This window comes from Panthera leo, chromosome B3, assembly GCF_018350215.1.
Source record: "Panthera leo isolate Ple1 chromosome B3, P.leo_Ple1_pat1.1, whole genome shotgun sequence".
In the NCBI taxonomy this organism is placed as follows: domain Eukaryota; kingdom Metazoa; phylum Chordata; class Mammalia; order Carnivora; family Felidae; genus Panthera; species Panthera leo.
Window position 1 is genome coordinate 134,219,492 of NC_056684.1, and position 18,128 is coordinate 134,237,619.

Here is an 18,128-nt window from a genome sequence, read left to right on the forward strand (position 1 = left end):
GGGAAAGGGAAGGAAAAATAAGATAAAAACAGAGAGGGAGGACAACCATAAGAGACTCTTAAATACAGAGAACAAACTGAGGGTTGCTGGAGGGGAGGTGGGTGAGGGGGTGGGTTAAATGGGTGATGGGCATTAAGGAGGGCACTTTTCTGGATGAGCACTGGGTGTCATATGTAAGAGATGAACCACTAGGTTCTACCCTGAAGCCAAGACTACACTGTTTGTTAACTAACTTGAATTTAAGTTAAGAAAGAAATGAAGTAGGACACATCCTACCACATGGATGAAGCTTGGAGACGTTACACTAACTGACAGAAGCCAGTCACAAAGAACTAAATGTTGTATGATTTCGTTTACATGAGATGTTCAGAAGAAGCAAATCTACAACAGATGGGTGTAGTTTAGTGGTTACCTGCATCTGAAGAGCAGAGGATGTGCTGGGGAGTTCACAGGGATGGGCTGTCCTTCTGTGGTGATGAAGATGTTATAAAATTAGACAGTAGTGATTTTTGCACACTCTCTGAATATACTACACACCATTTAACTGTGCACTTTAAATAGGTGAATTGTATGGTATGCAATTATATCTTAATAAAGTTGTTATCCCCGAAAAAATGAGGGGGAATGAAGACATTTTCAAGGGGATGAAACTCCCGGAGAATTCACTGCCCATAGACCTGTACTGTAAGAAATGATACCTCAACTCCCCCAAAAGCAAATAATCTAGTGAAGAGACAAGCAGAAGACATGAATAGACACTTTTGCAAAGAAGACATCCAGATGGCTAACACACACATCACTCATCATCAGGGAAACACAAATCAAAACCACAATGATATATCACCTCACGCCGGTCAGAGTGGCTAAAATTAACAACTCAGGAAACAACAGATATTGGCAAGGATGCAGAGAAGGAGAACCCTTTTGCACGGCTGGTGGGAATGCAAACTGGTGCAGCCACTACCCTAGGACCCAGCAATTGCACTACTAGGTATTTATCCAAAGGCAACAAAATGCTGATTCGAAGGGGCACGTGCACCCCAATGTTTATAGCAGCACAATTGACAATAGCCAAATTATGGAAAGAGCCCAAATGCCCATGACTGATGAATGGGTAAAGAAGATGTTGTATACAGACCCGATGGAATATTACTTGGCGATAAAAAAAGAATGAAATCTTGCCATTTGCAATAATATGGATGCAACTAGAATGTGTTACACTAGGCAAAATAAATCAGTCAGAGAAAGACAGCTATCATATGATTTCACTCATATGTGGAATTTAAGAAACAAAATAGATGAATATAGAAGAAGGGAAGCAAAAATAAGATAAAAACAGAGAGGGAGACAAACCATAAGAGATTTTAATTACAGAGAACAAACTGAGGGTTGCTGGTGGGGTGTTGGGTGCAGGGAGGGGCTAAATGGGTGATGGGAATTAGGGAGGGCACTTTTTATGGGGTGCCTGGGTGGCTCAGTCAGTTGAGCATCCAACTTCAGCTCAGGTCATGATCTCGCAGTTCGTGAGTTTGAGCCCCACCTCAGGCTCTGTCCTGACAGCTCAGGGCCTGAAACCTGCTTCGGATTCTGTGTCTCCCTCTCTCTCTGCCCCTCCCCTGCTCGTACTCTTTCCCTCTCTCAAAAAAAAAAAATAAATAAACATTAAAAAAAATTTAATAAAAAAAAAAAAAGAAGGGCACTTGTTGGGAGGAGAACTGGATGTTATATGTAAGTGATGAATCACTAAATTCTATTCCTGAAATCATCATTACACTATATGTTAACTAACTTGGATTTAAATTTTAAAAAATTAAAAAAATAAATAAACACTTCAAATATATTTGTAATGATGTGGGAAGGGATGTCCAGAATTTACAAATTTGTTTGCTACCCAAAGGAAAGTGCTGGCATGAATATTTTGAATGAGACAAGGAATAAACCATTTTCTCTGAAAAAATTAATAAAATAAAATAAAATATTAAAGAAAAGAAATGATAATAATTCTTTGGGCTGAAAAAATAGCCCAAACTTATATCTCTGCAAAAAAAATGAAGAGTGGTGGAAATCATTAATACATAGGTAAATAGTAAAAAAAAAAATGTATTTTTTCTTTAATTTCTTAAAAATTGTTTAAAGCAAAACATGTAACACTGTACTGTTAGGTTTAAAACATATATAAATGTGATCTTATGGGCTAGCTATTTAAAAAAACACATCCTACAAGAGAGAGTATGCTTCTCATTAATAATATAAAGAATAAAATAAAGTGTCATTACCAAAGTTAAGTTAAAGTGGAAGATGCCTGTATATGTACTATTTATAATTTCCAAGCTGGGAGCGAGTCCTCCTGATGTGAACACACCTAGAAATTCCTGCGAAGTATGCCCACTTTCAGATAGTAAAAAACACTGGATTTTCTGTAGGAAAGAGAAGGGGTGGAAAGTAATGACAATTTGATGGCGAGAAGCATCTCTTACATTAATTTAAAAATGAGAGGTAATCTATGAATTGTCTATGCTGCTAAAGACATCTATCTGTAGTAATTTTCGTCTCTAACCAGGAAAAAAATCTATTTTGAAAAAGCACACTTCTAGAACTTAGTAACCTATCATACTAGTGTCATAATAGGTTGAAACCTCAACCATATGGTAATCTTTTCTGTAAAAAGAATGGACATAAAGTTATTACATTTAATAAATATAGAATCAAAGCCACATGCCCATCACATGTAGAAATCCCTGTTTTATTAAAATCATTATTTTGTGCTTAAATTTTACAAGGAGCAAATGTATAAAGGAAAACTCATTTTAGTGTATTTTTATTGCTGTTTCTCAGTTTTGAGAAGGTGTATGAAAATGCAGCAACTGGGGCACTGGGTGGCTCAGTCAGTTAAGCATCTGACTTCAGCTCAGGCCATGATCTCACAGTTTGTGAGTTCGAGCCCCGCATCAGGCTCTCTGCTGTCAGCATGGAGCCCACTTCGGATCCTATTGTCCCCCTTTCTCTCTGCCCCTCCCCTGCTCTCTCTCTCTCAAAAATAAGTAAAATAACATAAAAAAAAAAAAAGAAAATGCAGCAATCACAAATGAAAACCAACACAAGATAGATGCTAACAACTTCACCTCATTTAGTTCTCCTAATAGTTAAGACCACTTTGGGCAAGTTGCCTGAGTTTCAGTTTCCCTATCTACAAAATAGGGAAACATATTCATCCCAAAAACGTTTTCTGAGCTCTTACCACAGATCAGGCAGTGTTGTAGGGGCTGGGGAAGCAGAACTGCTCAAAACAGACAAAAAGCCCTGCTCTCAAGGAACTTAGGTTCTAATGGAGATTGGAAGACAGATGAAGACAAACACCTTTTCCCTGTCTTGTCACTGATTTACAAGTTATTGCCCTTTGTTAAGATGGCATATAAGCCCCAAATTCTAACCACCCTTTTGAATTACTCACCACTGAGTTCTCCTGTGGCTATACATACTGCATGTGTCAGTAAAGTCTGGGTTTTTCTCCTGTTAATCTGTCTTTTGTCCATTTATTTTACAGGCCCCAGGTACAGAACCTAAGAGGGTAGGTCCAGTACTCCTCTACTTATCTTCAGTACTCATCTTACAGAAGATTAAAGGTCGTAATGAACATAACACGCTTTGAAAAATGCCTGACACATACAAACATTTTATAAATGTTAGGTTTTACTTCTACTAATATATTCTAGAACTACTATATGACAACTCTCTAAAAAGTAGGTGATAATTAAGTTCCTTTTTAAGAGGACAAAACTAGGGATTAGAGGGGTTAGGTAACCTGCTCCAGGGCATGACAGACCATGTATGTCTGTGTATAACTCCAAGATTTGACCCCAGCTCTGAAGGTTTTTCTTCCTCTAACATCCATTTTTTGCCCCATAAGTAATCACAAAGAGGAAAGGCATTTTTGACTCAAGGGGCATGCCCTTCGCAACAGTTGTGAATAAAAGACTTAAATATATGTCTGGCATATCAGGAAAGAACTGGGAACTAAGTCAAAAAAGACTTTGGGAAAAATGTATTTGTCCTTGTGGGGTGTTATATTTATCATAGACTTTCAAACAATCTGTACATTTTTTCTTAACTTAGGTTTTTGTTAGCATTTGCTGCATGGCTATCTTATTTTGATGTGTGTGTGTGTTTAAATGCCATTATATGAAATGAAGAAATCAAGTGATCCCTTACCCCAAATGACATCTGCAATGTGGTACTTGTTCTAAAAGAGAAAGATTCTTTCTCTAGGTCATGTGAAGTAAATTTCTCTAACAGGCTGTATCTGTCAAACTTCAAAAGAACAAATCAGATCTATAAAAAATAAAAATCATTACAGCCCACCTTTTAAAAAGGGAAGGAGGGAGCCATTCAGTCAGCTAAGCATCCAGCTTTTGATTTTGGGTCAGCTTGTGATCTAACAGTTCATGAGTTCAAGTCCCGAGTTGGGCTCTGTGCCAATGGTGCAGAGTCTGCTTGAGAATGTCTCTCTCTCTCTCTCTCTCTCTCTCTCTCTCTCAAAATAAACTTAAAAAAATAAAATAAAAAGGGAAGGAGAAGGTATCTTAAAAAAAAGAAAAAGAAAAAACAACCCAGGATGTTCAATGGCTAAATGCAATATTTCACTTGATACAAATGGAATGGAATAGAAAAGATTATTATTTACGTAGAATTTTACCTCCCCAAGTCTGAACATAGTAGAAGGTATTTGAAAAAGTACAGTGTTAGTGGTTTTACACGTGGAGCTAAAAAGAATGTGAGAGGTTGTCACATATTATTAATGGATCTTACCAAGTCATTGGAAGAAAGGTACAGCTTGATTATTTCGTTCTTTGGGGGGATCCCTTCACTGGCACAAGCAAAGTGTTTCTCTATATCACCTAAATAACAACAAGAATACACATACTTTAGGTCGCTGATAGAAGGATTTCCATGAAAAGAATCATATTTTTTAAACTGACAAAATAATTTTAAGGGGGTAAGAATTATAGTTGTATATTTTAAATTCAGAAGTGGCCAAAAACCAGGGTTGGTTTGTTTTTTTTTTAATTTTTAAAATTTTCAACAAATTTCATTATCCAGATGCAAAATCAACAAGAACACTTTTTACTTGAAGCATTCTTCAGAATACATAAAAAAACATATATGTACACACACACACATGAATATATATATAACTTGAAGCACTCTTCAGAATATATAATATATATATACACATGCACATATGTTATATATATGTTATATATATATAACACAGTATTATATATAACACAGTGTTATATATATATATATAATATATATATATATATATTATATATATATATAACACAGTATTATATATAACATTCAATCCAAGAAAAATAGAATACACATTATCCCCAAGTACACACAGAAGAATCCCCTGGTTAAATCACACTAAAAGAGACATCACACATACTACAAATCTAGTAAGACTGAAATCATACCAAGTATATTTTCCAGCCACAATGGTACAAAAGTAAAGATCAACAATAAAACAAAGCTGGAAAATCTGCCATGTAAATATTAAATAGTTCTTGACTCTTCAAGTCTTTGGGGAGCACAGAAAAGGGACAGAAGGCAGAATTTGTATTTTAATAGAGAGCCACAGATAGGTGACTCCTCCCCCAAAAGGGCAGGGGTGGGAGGAAGATCCCTTCTCCTTATCTTGATCTAAAGTGAATCTCTTTGAAAGACAGATACCGTATCTTTTCACTCTTATGTGGATCCTGAGAAACTTAACAGAAACCCATGGAGGAGGGGAAGGAAAAAAAAAAAAGAGGTTAGAGTGGGAGAGAGCCAAAGCATAAGAGACTCTTAAAAACTGAGAACAAATTGAGGGTTGATGGGGGGTGGGGGGGAGGGCAGGGTGGGTGATGGGTATCGAGGAGGGCACCTGTTGGGATGAGCACTGGATGTTGTATGGAAACCAATTTGACAATAAATTTCATATATTGAAAAAAATAATAATAAAGTGAATCTCTTGTAGACAGCAGAGTTGGATCATGTGTTTTTATCCATTCTGACAACCTCCATCACAAGGAGTTTAGACTAAAGCCCCAAATCCCAGCTTGGCATTCCAGTATCTCGTTGACATGAGCCGGTTTCCTACCTTTCCAAAGTATTTTACTTTTTCTAACCCTTCATTCCAGCCAAACAAAACTACACACTTCTCCCCTCACATTATATGATTACCTACCTCCATGACTTTACCATCACTTACCCTGATGTTGTCTTTGTAAAATACTCTTCCCCATGCATGCATAGATAGAGATTACTCATTTTGGGGGCCTGGATTGATTTCTCTCTTTTGTTCAAAGCCTTCCCTGACCACCCCCGACTCAGGTGGAAGTCAACTCTCCCTTCTCTGAAATCTTATAAGTTGGCCTGTGACTCTCCAGTCTTAGAGTATACCCATATGTGTGTTACATATTCTTCAGAAGAACCTAGGAACTGGTACTGGGTCATCCTAGAACTCAAGCAATTCTGCAACAAACCTGTGAACAGAAGACAGACTGAATCCCCCTCTTCATTGTTTGGTCAACAATTTTTTTTTTTTTTTTTTTTGAATCAAGCATCTACTACGTTCTAGCAGATCCAGTCCAAAATGTTAGAGAATCTAAACAATCTGCACAAGTGGAGGTGGATTGTTTCATTCCTTTTACAAAGCATTTCCACCATAAAAGTCCTATTGAGTGATTTAATCCATGTATTAGTTTCAGAAAATAATCTTCAGTCTCAATCTGTTCGCTTTATGATGCAGTTTATAATTCATACCACAGGTAACCATTCATGTAGGAAGAATGAAAAAAATCTATTTAAATAATGAACAATTTTTCAAATATAAAATGCTCCTTAGGGGCGCCTGGATAGCTCAGTTGGTTAAGCGTCCGACTCTTATCTTGGCTCAGGTCATCTCACCGGTTCATGAGTTCAAGCCCTGCATCAGGCTACACACTGTTAGTGCAGAGCCTGCTTGGGATTCTCTCTTTCTCTCTGTCCCTCCCCTGCTCGTTCTCTCTCTCTCTCTCTCTCTCTCTCTCTCTCTCACAATAAATAAATAAACTTAAAAAAATGTTTTTAATTAAAAAAATAGGGGCGCCTGGGTAGGTCAGTCGGTTAAGGGTCCGACTTCAGCTCAGGTCACGATCTTGCCGTCCATGAGTTCGAGCCCCGTGTTGGGCTCTGGGATGACGGCTCAGAGCCTGGAGCCTGCTTCCGATTCTGTGTCTCCTTCTCTCTCTGCCCCTCCCCCGTTCATGCTCTGTCTCTCTCTGTCTCAAAAATAAACGTTAAAAAAATTTTTTTTTAATTAAAAAAATAAAGTGCTCCTCAAACTTTAATATTCTATGACTTACAAATGATGAAACACTATAATAAAGGTCTCTATGTACACAACTTAATAACAATAGATTCACAACATTATTAGAAATCGCTAGACAAGAGTACAACAAATAATACCTGAAAAAAAACTGAGAGGTAAGGTAAAGAGAAGTACCAAGAAACTATTTTAACTGTTAACGAGGAAGGGATGGAAAGGAAAACTCCTACGAGAAAATAGAGAGTAAGAGAGTCTGAAACTTACCTTTATTATATATTATTCCTGATGAAAGGTCAAATATGGTCAAAAGTAAAATTATAATATATAAAAGTGGCAATTCCATCTATCGAAAGAAATGAGAATTATTTCTATTCAGTTGCTCTGAACGTACTTTTTAGTTCCTTTTTCTATAAACAACTACATAGTAAAGAAATCATCTATTCCTTTTAAGTTAAAAATATTTCCCTTTATGTGACAAAACAATGTTAACAGTTGACTAAGCTCTACATTTACTTCCTTGTTGGTATTAAAGATATTTATAATTACCACAAACTAAAGAGCTGGGGCTCTGGTTTTTCTTCAATGTAGATAACTGTTGGAGAGGTGTGATCAATTCTACAGCTGTATAAAACAGAGCCTGACTTGATAAAGACTCTGAGAAGGCAGAGCTGTACCTTATCTGATATTTTGACTGCACTGCTCTTGAGAGAGAGAATGCACACGAGCCCTGAGCATCCCTGTATGTCCCCCCGCCCCCGTGTGCCAACACCGCAAAGCCCTGGCCCCTCTTTACCCAGGCCTTTTCTCAGAGTCGTGTTTGTGGCAAGAATCCTTGAGGAACAAGGTAACATCCCCCTTGGGCAAGAGCAGGCTTGTTTCCATGGTGAATCTCCCAGGCTCGGTGTTCTCCTCCTGTAATACACCCCGCTATGTGTGTAAGCAAGCATCTGTTGACGGGCTGAAATGTGTCCCCTAAAAACTTATATGTTGAAGCCCTAACCCCCAGGGCTTCAGAATGCAGTTGTGGCTGGAGATAGGGTCTTTATTCAAGAGTGATTAAGTTAAAGTGAAATCATTAGGGTGGGCCCTGATCCAGTGTGACTAGTGTCCTTATAAGAAGAGGAAATTTGGACACAGATATGCACAAAGGGAAGATGATGTGAAGACCCAGGGAAAAGATGACCAAGGAGAGGAGCCTGGAACAGATCCTTCCTTCTTGGCCCTCAGAAGGAACCAACCCAGCTAACACCTTGAACTTAGACATTAAGCCTTCAGAAGTGTGAGTCACTTCTATTGTTTAAGCCAACTAGTCTGTGGCATTTTGTTACTGTAGCCTTAGTATGCTAATGAAGCTTCTGAAAGAGCGGGCCTATGCCGGCCGACTCCATCTTGTTCTGTGTCCTTCACCTTGACCACACCTCCTCCCCTTGAGTAACCCCCCCCCTCACCTGTCTAACAGGACTCGGACCCTTCCCCAGCCAATCGGCTGAGGCCACAGCCGTTACCTCACCAACTGCCCCTGGGCCCCAATAAAACCTTTGTCCTTTTGAAACTCGCTCTCTCTCCCTGGTATCTCACCGCTGCGTCGGTGCAGGTAGGGGATTGAGCTCGAGCTAGCTCGAATAAAGGTTCTTTTGCTTTTGCATCGGACTCGGCTCCCTAGTGGTCTTTGGGGATCACGAATTCTGGGCATAACATTTGGGGGCTCGGCCCGGGATCCCCAAGACCCCCGAGGGACCCCCGACCCGGAGAGCCTGACTGGCCACGGTTAGTGTCTGTCTGTTTGTTCTGTCTTTTCTGTGTGAGCTCACTTCTGGAGTTCTGGTAGTGCCCGACGCGGTCTAAGTGGACGCACTGGAGGACCACGGGCCGGGAGTTTCGGAAGACGTTCCGATTCTCCCTTCTGGAGGGACGTGGAATCCCCTCAAAGGTCTGAGACGAGGCGGGTCGCTCCCGCTGGTCGGCGTGAGGCCGTCGTCTTTGGAGGGACGTGGAATCCCCTCATCGGTTTTGGAGGGACGTGGAATCCCCTCAAATGTCTAAGCTAGCTTTCAGTGTTGCTTCCATGGAGTTGGAAGATTTTCTAGGGGCCCTCTGTTTGTCTGTTTTTGTGTTTCTCTGTTTTGTTCTGTGGACTTACTGGACGGACGTTATGGGACAGACTCAGACTACTCCTCTAAGTATTATGATTGATCACTTTAAGGATGTGAGGGGAAGAGCTAACAACCTCAGTGTGAAAGTCCGAAAGGGTCGGTGGCAGTTTTTTTGTTCTAGCGAGTGGCCAACTTTCAATGTCGGATGGCCACCAGAGGGGACCTTCGACCTCCCTACCATCCACCGAGTCAGGAGTATCATCTCTCAGCCTAAGACGGGCCATCTTGATCAGCTCCCTTACATTATCACTTGGCAGGACCTTGTGGAAGACCCACCCTCTTGGCTTAAACCCTTCCTAGCCCCGCTCCCTCCGGAGCCAAAACCCATTCTTGCTTTGCAGGGGACAAAGAAGAAAAAAAGTCTTATCCAGCCTTCAGCACCCCTCTACCCTGTCTTACAGGGGGGTACTGAAGAAAAATTAATTTTTCCTCCCTCGTATAACCCCTCTAGGATGCTGGAAGAACACCATCCTCCCCCTCCGGGGGAGGCAGATGCTGTTCCGAGAGCGGGAGGCGGAAACGCTCCAGTGGGAAGCCCGCCCTTCACCAGACAAAGGGCTCAGAGGGAGCAATCCGCCTCCGCCGCCGACTCCACTATTCTGCCCCTGCGAGCCACCGGACCCCCAGACGCGGAGGGGAACCAGCCCCATCACTATTGGCCTTTCGCCACTAGTGACCTCTACAATTGGAAAGCTCAGAATCCTAAGTTTTCCGAGAAACCGGCAGGGCTTATTGATTTATTAGACTCTGTTCTTTTTACCCATCAGCCCACGTGGGACGATTGCCAGCAGCTTTTGCAGGTCCTGTTCACAACTGAAGAAAGAGAAAAAATCGTCAACGAGGCCCGAAAACTAGTTCCGGGCACAGACGGGAATCCCACCACCAACCAGGCTCAGATAGATGCCTCCTTCCCCTTAACTCGGCCCCAGTGGGATTTCAACACGGCAGAAGGTAAGGAGAGGCTCCGGGTCTACCGCCAGACTCTAATGGGGGGTCTCCGAATGGCTGCTAGAAAGCCAACCAATTTGGCCAAGGTAGGAAATGTACAACAGGGAAAAGATGAATCTCCGGCTGCCTTTTTAGAACGGATCATGGAGGCATTCCGTACCTATACCCCCATGGATCCAGAGGCTCTGGAAAGCAAGGCAGCTGTTATCATGGCCTTTGTAAACCAATCGGCCATAGACATTAGGAAAAAATTACAGAAAATAGATAGACTAGGAGAAAAAAGTCTGCAGGACTTACTGGTGGTAGCCGAAAAGGTATATAATAACCGGGAGCTTCCTGAGGACAAGCAGGCTCGCGCCATGGCGGCTGCCAGCAGTAAGCAGACTCGAGACCTGGCGAGAATACTACTAGCTACCACTGCTGACTCCCCTAAGAAACGAGACCGCCGTCTCTGGCAGCTGGCAGACGACGCAAGAAAAGGTAAAAAAACCACCAAGGGGGGGAAGCAGAGGCTGCAGAAGGATCAGTGCGCATACTGCAAGGAGATAGGGCATTGGGCCCGAGATTGTCTAAAAAGGGCCGGCGGGAAAGGAAGCAAGACTGATCGAGTAAAAGTCCTAGAGCTAGATGAACTAAGTAATTAGGGGAGTCGGGGTTCGGACCCTCCCCCCAAACCCAGGGTAACTCTTAAAGTGGAGGGGACCCCTGTTGACTTCCTTGTCGACACCGGAGCACAACATTCGGTCCTCCGCACCCCACAAGAAAAACTAGCCAGCAAGAAGTCCTGGGTACAAGGGGCAACTGGTATGAGCCAGTATTCATGGACTACCCGAAGAACAGTAGATTTGGGAACGGGCCGGGTATCCCACTCCTTTATGGTAATACCAGAATGCCCCTACCCGCTGTTAGGACGGGACTTACTGACCAAGATTGGAGCTCAGATAACTTTCAGACAAGGGGGGCCTCAGGTCACCGATGGCAAGGGCCACCCCATCCAGGTCCTGACCATGAAACTGGAGGATGAATACCTCCTCCACCAGGAGGCGCTCCCGAGAGAGGATAATATAGACAGATGGCTACAAGAATTCCCCTCGGTTTGGGCAGAGACTGGGGGGGGGATGGGACTAGCCGCTCATAGGACCCCAGTCCTGGTAGAGCTCAAGCCAGGAGAGAGTCCGGTAAGGATCAAACAATACCCCATGTCACAGGAGGCCCGGAAGGGGATCCAGCCACACATCCGGAGACTACGAAGTCTAGGGGTACTAGTTCCTTGCCAGTCTGCCTGGAACACCCCCTTACTGCCGGTCAAAAAGCCTCACACAAATGACTACCGACCGGTACAAGACCTCCGGGAAGTAAATAAGAGGGTCGCGGACATACACCCAACTGTTCCCAACCCATATACTCTCTTGAGCTCCTTGGCGCCCTCCAGGGTCTGGTATACTGTACTAGATTTAAAGGACGCCTTCTTCAGTCTGCCGCTGGCACCCCAGAGCCAACCCCTGTTCGCCTTCGAGTGGCATGATCCGGAGGAGGGCTACAGTGGGCAACTCACCTGGACACGGCTACCTCAGGGATTCAAAAATTCACCCACCATCTTCGACGAGGCACTACACGAGGACCTGGGTGAGTACAGAAGGGAGCACCCTGGCCTCACCCTCCTACAGTACGTAGATGACATCCTGATTGCTGCTGACACGGCCAAAGACTGTGAGCGAGGGACCCAGGACCTGCTGGCTACCCTGGGAGCTTTAGGGTACCGGGCATCCGCGAAGAAGGCTCAGATATGCAGGGAGAGGGTAAGTTACCTGGGATATATCCTGGAGGGCGGACAGCGGCGGTTATCAGATGCCAGAAAAGAAACTGTCCTAAAGATCCCTACTCCCACCTCCCGAAGAAAAGTGAGGGAATTCCTAGGATCAGCCGGCTACTGCCGCCTCTGGGTTCCAGGTTTTGCTGAGATCGCCAGGCCCCTATATGAAGCTACCAAAGAGGGGAAAACATTTAAATAGACTGAAAAAGAAGAAATTGCCTTTAATCAGTTAAAAAAGGCCCTCCTAAGTGCCCCAGCCCTGGGCCTACCAGACATTATGAAACCCTTCCACCTCTTTGTAGACGAACATAAGGAAATAGCAAAAGGGGTTCTAACTCAAGCCTTAGGCCCCTGGAACCGCCCAGTGGCTTACCTGTCTAAGAAACTAGACCCAGTGGCTGCCGACTGGCCGCCATGCCTAAGAATTATTGCGGCGACAGCACTCCTAGTCAAGGATGCAGACAAACTGACCCTAGGACAGGAGATCTGGATCACAACCCCACACGCCATTAAAGGGGTCCTGAAACAGCCTCCTGATAGATAGATGAGCAATACACGTGTGACTCATTACCAGAGCCTCCTACTCAACCCTCCACGAGTGCGGTTCCACCCCAGTGCAGCCCTCAATCCTGCAACCCTGCTGCCCGACCCTGACCTAGGTGCTCCACTACATGACTGTGCGGGAATCCTGGAACAAGTACATGGATTCCGGATGGACCTGACCGACCAGCCCCTCCCCGATGCCGAGGCTACTTGGTTCACTGATGGCAACAGCTTTGTGCGAGATGGACACAGGTATGCGGGTGCAGCGGTGGTCACCGAAACGGACACCGTATGGGCGGAGGCTCTACCCTCCGGAACATCAGCCCAGCGAGCGGAGCTCATAGCCCTCACCAAGGCGCTGATGCTGGGAGCTGGAAAACGGCTTAACATCTACGCAGACAGCCGTTATGCATTTGCCACAGCTCATATTCATGGGGCAATTTATCAGGAGAGGGGGTTACTGACGGCAGAAGGACGGACTATAAAAAATAAGCAGGAGATACTTAACCTGCTTACGGCCTTATGGCTTCCTGCCAAGCTAGCCATTATCCACTGCCAAGGGCACCAAAAAGCTGATAACCCAGTAGCTAGAGGTAATCGAAAGGCTGACCAGGCAGCCAAGGCAGTAGCCCTTACTCCAGTCCCCACCATGACCATACAACTACCAGACCCGGGAGACCCAGTTTTACCAGACCAGCCCAAATACTCCCAGGAGGAGTTACAGCGGATCAAGAAACTCCCCATGGCCCAGGAGATAAAGGGATGGTGGTATACACCTAACAAGGAGCTCGTGCTGCCAGACCGGCTCGGAGTCTCAATATTAGAGCACATGCATCGGTCTACTCACATGGGGGCCCGAAAATTAAAAGACTTAATCCGACATGCCGGAATCAAGATTCACCAACAGGACACCAAAATAGAGCAAGTTGTATCTGCCTGCAAGACCTGCCAACTCACCAACGCGAAAGCCACATCAAATAAAAAAGAAACCAGGCTCAGAGGCACCAGACCGGGAGCCCAATGGGAAGTCGACTTCACTGAAGTCAAACCAGGAAAGTATGGTTATAAATATCTTTTAGTATTTACAGACACCTTCTCTGGCTGGGTGGAGGCATACCCAACCAAGGATGAAACGGCTCAGACGGTGGCTAAGAAGCTACTAGAAGACATCTTACCCAGGTATGGTTTTCCTGCCATGGTAGGATCAGACAATGGACCAGCTTTTATCTCTCAGGTAACACAGGCAGTAGCCAAGGCGGTGGGGGCAAACTGGAAATTACATTGTGCTTATAGGCCCCAGAGCTCAGGACAGGTAGAAAGAATGAATAGAACCCTAAAAGAGACCCTTACCAAATTAACCATGGAGACTGGCGGGGACTGGGTGACTCTCCTACCGTACGCCCTTTACCGGGTTAGAAACACTCCTTACACTCTGGGTTTTACTCCCTACGAGATCATGTTTGGCAGGCCACCCCCTGTTATTCCCAGCCTTCGAGCTGAACTTCTTGCAGAGTTTAAAGATCAAGAACTTTTTCTTTCCTTGAGAGGGCTCCAGAGGGCGCACGAGGATATTTGGCCGCGCCTCCGTGCCATCTACGAGGCTGGCCCGACCCCGACACCTCATCAGTACAAGCCGGGAGACTGGGTCTATGTCAAGAGGCACCACCGAGAGACTCTCGAGCCGCGCTGGAAGGGACCCTACATTGTAGTGCTGACAACCCCCACCGCTCTCAAAGTAGACGGCATCGCGACCTGGGTCCATCACACCCACGTTCAGCCAGCGGACCCCTCCTCGATCCGAAAGGACTTCGTCACGCGATGGGCCATCAGTCGGGACCAACACAACCCGCTCAAGCTCAAGCTCAAGCTACAGCACATTCGACCCACCTAATATTGGTAACTCTGTTAACTCTGCTTGTCATTGCTCATGCTACCGGGAGTCCCCACACCCCCCAAAACATCACCTGGCAGATCATAGATACCAGCTCAGGGACAATACTTAATTAGACCCCAGGGACACATGCTTCCCAGAACTTGGCGTAAACTTCTAAACTCTGTTCCCCTTGTCACCATAAATGCAGCCGGTCCCATGATTGGGTCCGTAAGTTACATGACAAGGGGGGAATGAAAGAGCGGGCCTATGCCGGCCGACTCCATCTTGTTCTGTGTCCTTCACCTTGACCACACCTCCTCCCCTTGAGTAACCCCCCCCCTCACCTGTCTAACAGGACTCGGACCCTTCCCCAGCCAATCGGCTGAGGCCACAGCCGTTACCTCACCAACTGCCCCTGGGCCCCAATAAAATCTTTGTCCTTTTGAAACTCGCTCTCTCTCCCTGGTATCTCACCGCTGCGTCGGTGCAGGTAGGGGATTGAGCTCGAGCTAGCTCGAATAAAGGTTCTTTTGCTTTTGCATCGGACTCGGCTCCCTAGTGGTCTTTGGGGATCACGAATTCTGGGCATAACACTTCCATGATGGATATCTACTCCATGGGATTTGGGGGGCATGGAGACTGGGAGTGAACATCATGCTGACACTCTGGCTACTGCTTTTGCTGTTAGTGATGAAGTCCTTTGTCTCTGACCTAGGAGTCTTGTGTCTTTTGCCAGCATCCAAGAAACAGTAACAGATTGACTTGCCAGACGCAGGTAAAGCATAATCCAGATCCTGTGTGGTTCCTGACATCTGCTGAGTAAATTAAATTTCACTGATGTTTTTCCTCCCTTAAAATTGGTTTGCTTGATTCAATACATTTAATCAACAATATAACATTCAAACATTCATCGGATTTTTAAATTCATCATCTTTATCACATGGTTGGGGAGAACTGTGGGTTTTTTTAAGTGGTTTTTTTTTTTTTTTTTGGTCATCTGAGAAAACAACTTGTTTTCACAAACTGACACAAAACAGATGAATTAGTGTCCTTCTGTTTCTCTTCTCTCACTCTCTTTGTCCAGAAACATTTTGTTGTTAAGTTTTAGTGCAGCTCACCTCCAGCCAAAGAAAATCTTTTCAGATAGTCAGTTGCTCTGAATTTGCTTACAATTGTAATCTTTTTTAAAAATTTTAAATATTCATTTATTTTTGAGACAGACAGAGCAAGCAGGGGAGGGGCAGAGAGAGAGAGAGGGAGACACAGAATCCGAAGCAAGCTCCAGGCTCTGAGCTGTCACCATAGAGCCCGATGTGGGGCTCAAACTCACGGACTGTGAGATCATGACCTGAGCCAAAGTCAGACACTTAACCAACTGAACCACCCAGGCGCCCCGTAATCAATTTAATCACAGAAGAGACCCTGCAGAGGTGGAGCTCAAGGTTGCATTCAAAAACAGTAGATCACAGTTTTGAAGTGCAGCACAGATTAAAAACCACAGATGTACCATTTATATAAGACACACACCGATTGTCTCTTAAACTACATATTGACTCCTTATGAACATTATTTTTTTTTTAATCATGTAGTGCATCTAGGACAGTCAGTTGCCTAATTCACACAACCCTGAAAAGTCATTCAGCATGGTGAAACTGTATCAGCATGGTGCTATGTGCCATTATATTTGTGGTGTAGGAATGAATTTAACATTAAATGGAGAAGTCATCACAGTCACTTTGAAAATAGTGCCTTAGGGTCACCTGGGCGGCTCCGTCATTTCAGCGGCTCACTCTTGGTTTCGGCTCAGATCATGATCTCACAGTTCGTGGGTTTGAGCCCCGTGTCAGCCTCTACACTGACAGCATGGAGATTGCTTGGGATTCTCCCTCTCCCTCTCCCTCTGCCCCTCCCGCGCTCTCTCTCTCTCTCTCTTGCTCTCTCAAAAAAAATAAACAAAAAAAAAAAAAAAAGAAAAAGAAAATAGTGCCTTTGCCAGGAAAATCTTGTATTATTTTGCTCAATATTCACATTAAATGACATAACACCAGTACCAGAACCCATTAGTTCTTCTCCTCCTTAAAAAACTGACTGAAATCTATTATGCCCCGGGGCTCCAGACAGATGCTGTTATTACGTTATCCTCAGACTTGTCCCAGTTCAGTTCTCTCAAATAAATATAAAAAGTTCTCTAATTTCATTTGAGTGGATTTGGTTGTATCTATCTTTGACCAAAGAACTAAAAACCTACTTTGAAAGGCTTTTAAGTGCTTTCATTAAGGAAAGGAAAGCCAAGAGAGCATAACTGAAGAGAGAGACAGCTGAGGAAGGACCTCTGGGCCCTCTGTGACTTTGCTAGTGGCTGCATGTTCCCTTGTGCTAGTAATTCAGCCCATATTTATTCTTTTTTACACTTAGAGATGGAATGTATTTTAGAGTTAATATATGAGACACGAAGTTACATGTCTAAAGCCCATTACTAGCTAGTAACATGTTGGGCATAGAACCAAGACCTCCTGATTCAAAAGATTTAGTCAGCACACAGAGACGCCACAAAACGAGAATTTAAAAACAGAAAGCTATTAAGTACATGATTAGATCTGACCTCTTACTGAAACTGCTACATGTGCCCACCGAGATTCTGTTCCATACGTTCATTAGTCTCCTTTCCTCCTTCTTCAGCATTACAACTTTCTTCAATGTAGTCTTACCTCCTCTCGACCACCATCTTATGGCTACAGAAAAAGCACTGACGTTGACTTCAGATCGGCTCTGCCCGTTTGGGATGTCTGATCTTTGGAAAGCTACTTCACTCCTTCAATTCAGTAAACCAGGTATAACAGCCACTTCGCAGGGTTGTTGTGAGAACTGAATGAATGATGCACTTCAGGCTTTCAGCAGCTGCTTTACCCAGGCTACACCATGGATAAACACCAGCTCTGAATCCGTGTCTTGACGTCCGGAAGCAATTTCTTTGTCTTCATCCCACTCCTGACTCACTCTTTCAGCCGTTAAATTACCTCCAGTTTTCAATCCCGTCTAACTATTATGAGCTTTATCTAATGGTCACATGTGAGTCACAAAGCTGGGTATTTTCTGTTCTCCGGCACCAAATAAACGCTGGGAATTGTCCTAAAGAATGAAGTTGCATTTCCCACCATCTGATTCCTTTTAAGTCACTCCGTTATAGAAGAGTGATTACGTTATCAGTGTGAACAATAGTAGGGCCCTCATTTTACTATTTCTTACCGTGACTGCTTCCTAAGAGTAGATGCCTGATCACTTGCCCCTTTCTTTGTTGTGTTTTCCCAAGCTTTCTTCCATTCAGGCTCAGAAAGAAGACTCGGGTCCAAATTTTCAGTTTACTGGTTTAATGGTCCACTTAACTTTAGTAACAGCCAATCAGCTGCTACCAAGTACAGAAGTGGGCTTGGAAAATCTAAAGGC

The 18,128-nt window shown here is 44.0% G+C and overlaps 1 protein-coding gene across 2 annotated transcripts in view; it reads right to left on the reverse strand.

Moving 5' to 3' along the window:
• Nucleotides 1–18,099, reverse strand: part of CATSPERB (cation channel sperm associated auxiliary subunit beta) — a 114,191-nt gene extending 96,092 nt beyond the window's left edge. For both annotated transcript variants that reach the window (XM_042944104.1, XM_042944103.1), the window contains exons 1-4: nt 17,931–18,099; nt 7,619–7,697; nt 4,807–4,895; nt 2,277–2,417 (exon numbers count right to left, since the gene is read on the reverse strand). In XM_042944104.1, the coding sequence (XP_042800038.1) occupies nt 2,277–2,417; nt 4,807–4,895; nt 7,619–7,697 (309 nt within the window). In that variant the 5' untranslated portion in view covers nt 17,931–18,099. The remainder of the gene's footprint in view (nt 1–2,276; nt 2,418–4,806; nt 4,896–7,618; nt 7,698–17,930) is intronic.
• Between the last annotated feature and the right edge of the window lie 29 nt (nt 18,100–18,128).